Raw genomic sequence first — 3,082 nt, 5'->3', positions numbered from 1 at the left:
GAAAATTTGGAATAAGGTCTTCGATTCTATCTAAAAGGAAACAATACGGGAATATTTAAATGAATAATTTCTCGGATAAGAGAAAAGAATGTATGAATGAATAATTTTGTTATCACAACAGTCAGTAGCTACAAGGTAATGCAGAAAAATAGGATCGAAAACTATCCAATCAAATGCTCAGAATAACGGCCAATCATATTCAAGAAAATAGTGTCTTTTTGTCCAATCACCGTATCCCGTTTTTGACCAATCATAGCCGAGATCTTTGTGAATGCCACAACCAATGACTTGAAGCGACATACCAAATACTATTCATTACCAGAGTTCGTAGCGAATTGTGCGGTAAATTGCAAATTATTCTACCTCAGAATCTAACTGACCCAGAAGAATAAATTGAAAGTGAGTAAGAAAGGATATTTATATGATTTAGAATGAAAATAGTTTCATGATCAGTCCAAATGTAACGCAATATTATCGATTTAAGTGTATAGAAAAGGAAATCTTTGGTCGACAGCCCAGAGTTTGTATGATGAAGTGATGTCAGAAAAAATGGCGGCATCCATGTTGTGTTTTGTTATGAAATTAAAAGTCTGCGGTTAATTTTTAGAATACGATTTTTACTTAAGCTGTAAGGAGTGTAGCATAAATTGAGGAAATTTACAACTTTAATACTGATGACTTCTAATTCTTCAATGATTATTCTATGGCGGAAATATTGGCTATTAATAGAAATGGCGGAAGACTTGATTTTTCCTGACGCATGACCTGACCTATTTCACAAAGTTCAATTTAGATTTTGAAAAAAGTCAATGAAGCTAAGCTCATTCATTTATACACAGATATTGATTTTGTGAGTTGTGTTTTTATGAATGGTATGCGAGTCTAAGAAGTACGTTCATAAATTTACTTTGACTAAAACTAGTAACAAATTCTCTCTCTGACAATGCTGTTTTCTGAATTGAAGTTTGACAATATTTTCCTACTAGTGAGAGTCTTAGATTGTCGTTGGGTTGATGATGAAAATGTTAACCACTGATTAAAATATCAATTGTAAAAATGATGGTACAGAGAGCAATTTTAAGTCAGAGTATTTTGAATATTTATGAAATGAAAAGTCAATTCAGAGCTCCATTTAGTCAGACAGTACACTGAAATCTTTTAAAACAAACCGTGTGTATAAATTTACCACATTTCAATTTCAGATTAAGGATGGCTCGTACAAAACAAACTGCTAGAAAATCAACTGGAGGTAAAGCTCCTCGTAAGCAACTTGCTACTAAAGCTGCACGTAAAAGTGCTCCATCTACTGGTGGTGTCAAAAAACCACACAGGTACAGACCAGGTACTGTAGCTTTGAGAGAAATTAGAAGATACCAGAAATCTACTGAGTTGCTTATTAGAAAATTACCTTTCCAACGATTAGTAAGAGAAATTGCCCAGGATTTCAAGACAGATTTGAGATTCCAGAGTGCAGCTATTGGTGCTTTACAGGTAACTTAATATAATAATTGATGTTATTGTTCTGAAAAATGAAAAGTTTAAACTGTTTTTGTTTGATAAATTTCATGTAGGTTGTTTGTTCACATTTTACACCTATATTACATTTTGCCTTTCTCTTATTTTTGCAGAGAACTTTTTGTGCATGTCACTTGTACCTATTTAACATCCTAATCCATGGTTCCCTAATTTGATTGTTATTTTTTTAACATTTTGCAGGAAGCCAGTGAAGCTTATCTTGTTGGATTATTTGAAGATACCAATTTATGTGCTATCCATGCTAAAAGAGTTACTATTATGCCTAAAGACATTCAGTTAGCCAGACGTATTCGTGGTGAACGTGCATAAAAATTTCCTCTTCATCAGACATCAAAGACATCATTGTTTTTCAATGTGATTTTACAATTTCATAATAGATGGTGTGAACATTTTATAATTATTTCATCAGACATTATTTTCTAAGTTTACAGTGATGTTTTGTCATCTATTTATTTTCTTGTCAACTTCTCTTGTGACCAAGACTGATCTTTACCTTTCTTAAGTTTTAACCATAATCTGTGTTTTTAATGTAGCATCATCTATCGTTAAATAAATATCTGTAGGTTCATGTTTGTCCCTCATGGTTTAGTTTCATTTATCTCATTGTAAATAATCATTTTATCATCATTATAGTAAGCTGATCTCTTGAGTATTTTTAAAAACTTACATAAATTTGTCCTCATTTTCATAAACGATTGGCAGCCTCCATACAGCATGGAAATTCCCTTAGGAAATATATTTATTTTATAACATTAAAAATGGTTTCGGCTAGATGGACACATATCAACTGATAATGTTTGGCTGTAGAAAATAAAGGAATGCTTACTCAACCTTTTTTATATTATTTCTTCCCCTTATCCAGCTTTTCATGAAATGTTAAGATCATGGCATTGTCAGGCCTTGTTTGCTGGCAATGATACATCAAGTTCCCATAAATTTACAAGAACCACCACTGTATGTATTGCAACACAGATTTGTGTGTACCAGAGTCACCTTGGATATCCAACTGTAATGAGATGAGATTACTGTTACAATGTTATTAGATTAATAGGTGATTTTGATAATCATTCCCGCTCAAGGCTGATTCTACTTAAATCTCTAAACTATCTTATTACTGCTCACAAGCTGACTAGATCAGAACTTGAGGCCACTATGTGTGACATTACCTTGCAATGCATTGCTAGGGTGTAAAGAATCCAACACTGATTTTATGAAGCTGGCATACATCAACATTTTGTAATTATCAGGAAAATTTAACAACCAGTCATAAGAAATGGGTTTTGGTATACCAGGGAAAGCATAGAATGCTCTCTGAAGATTCGCCTGAGGCCGTGATTAGGCGTGTATTACTGTCTGGCAAGCTACCCTCTTTATTCAGCTTACTCATATACTGTACAATCTGTGTGAAATGCAATTCGGAAAGAGTAGATGTGGGATTGGGGCAGCAGGAAAAAAAATGGAATACTATAATTACGAACTAATCAAATTTATCAAAGAAGTCTGTATTTACAAAGGTTTATCATTATTTGTGCACCATTCCAATTTT

General features: G+C 33.1%; 1 protein-coding gene across 1 annotated transcript; it reads left to right on the top strand.

Annotated features, from left to right (window-relative positions):
• Window positions 1-381: 381 nt before the first annotated feature.
• Window positions 382-2,117, top strand: LOTGIDRAFT_150994 (hypothetical protein). Its single transcript, XM_009066328.1, has 3 exons — window positions 382-399; window positions 1,203-1,491; window positions 1,717-2,117. The coding sequence occupies exons 2-3, from the start codon at window positions 1,210-1,212 to the stop codon at window positions 1,843-1,845; spliced, it is 411 nt and encodes a 136-aa protein (XP_009064576.1). The 5' UTR covers window positions 382-399; window positions 1,203-1,209; the 3' UTR covers window positions 1,846-2,117.
• Window positions 2,118-3,082: the final 965 nt, after the last annotated feature.

Source organism: Lottia gigantea (assembly GCF_000327385.1).
Source record: "Lottia gigantea unplaced genomic scaffold LOTGIsca_75, whole genome shotgun sequence".
NCBI lineage: Eukaryota > Metazoa > Mollusca > Gastropoda > Lottiidae > Lottia > Lottia gigantea.
Note: the sequence above shows the minus strand (reverse complement) of the source record. Positions and strands in the feature narration are given on the sequence as shown.

Excerpts from the sequence above, each read along its gene's own strand:
- LOTGIDRAFT_150994 (XM_009066328.1), top strand. The coding sequence starts at position 1,210 with ATGGCTCGTACAAAACAAACTGCTAGAAAATCAACTGGAGGTAAAGCT. Across the intron at positions 1,492-1,716 it reads CAGCTATTGGTGCTTTACAG|GAAGCCAGTGAAGCTTATCT; the intron begins GTAACTTAATAT and ends AACATTTTGCAG.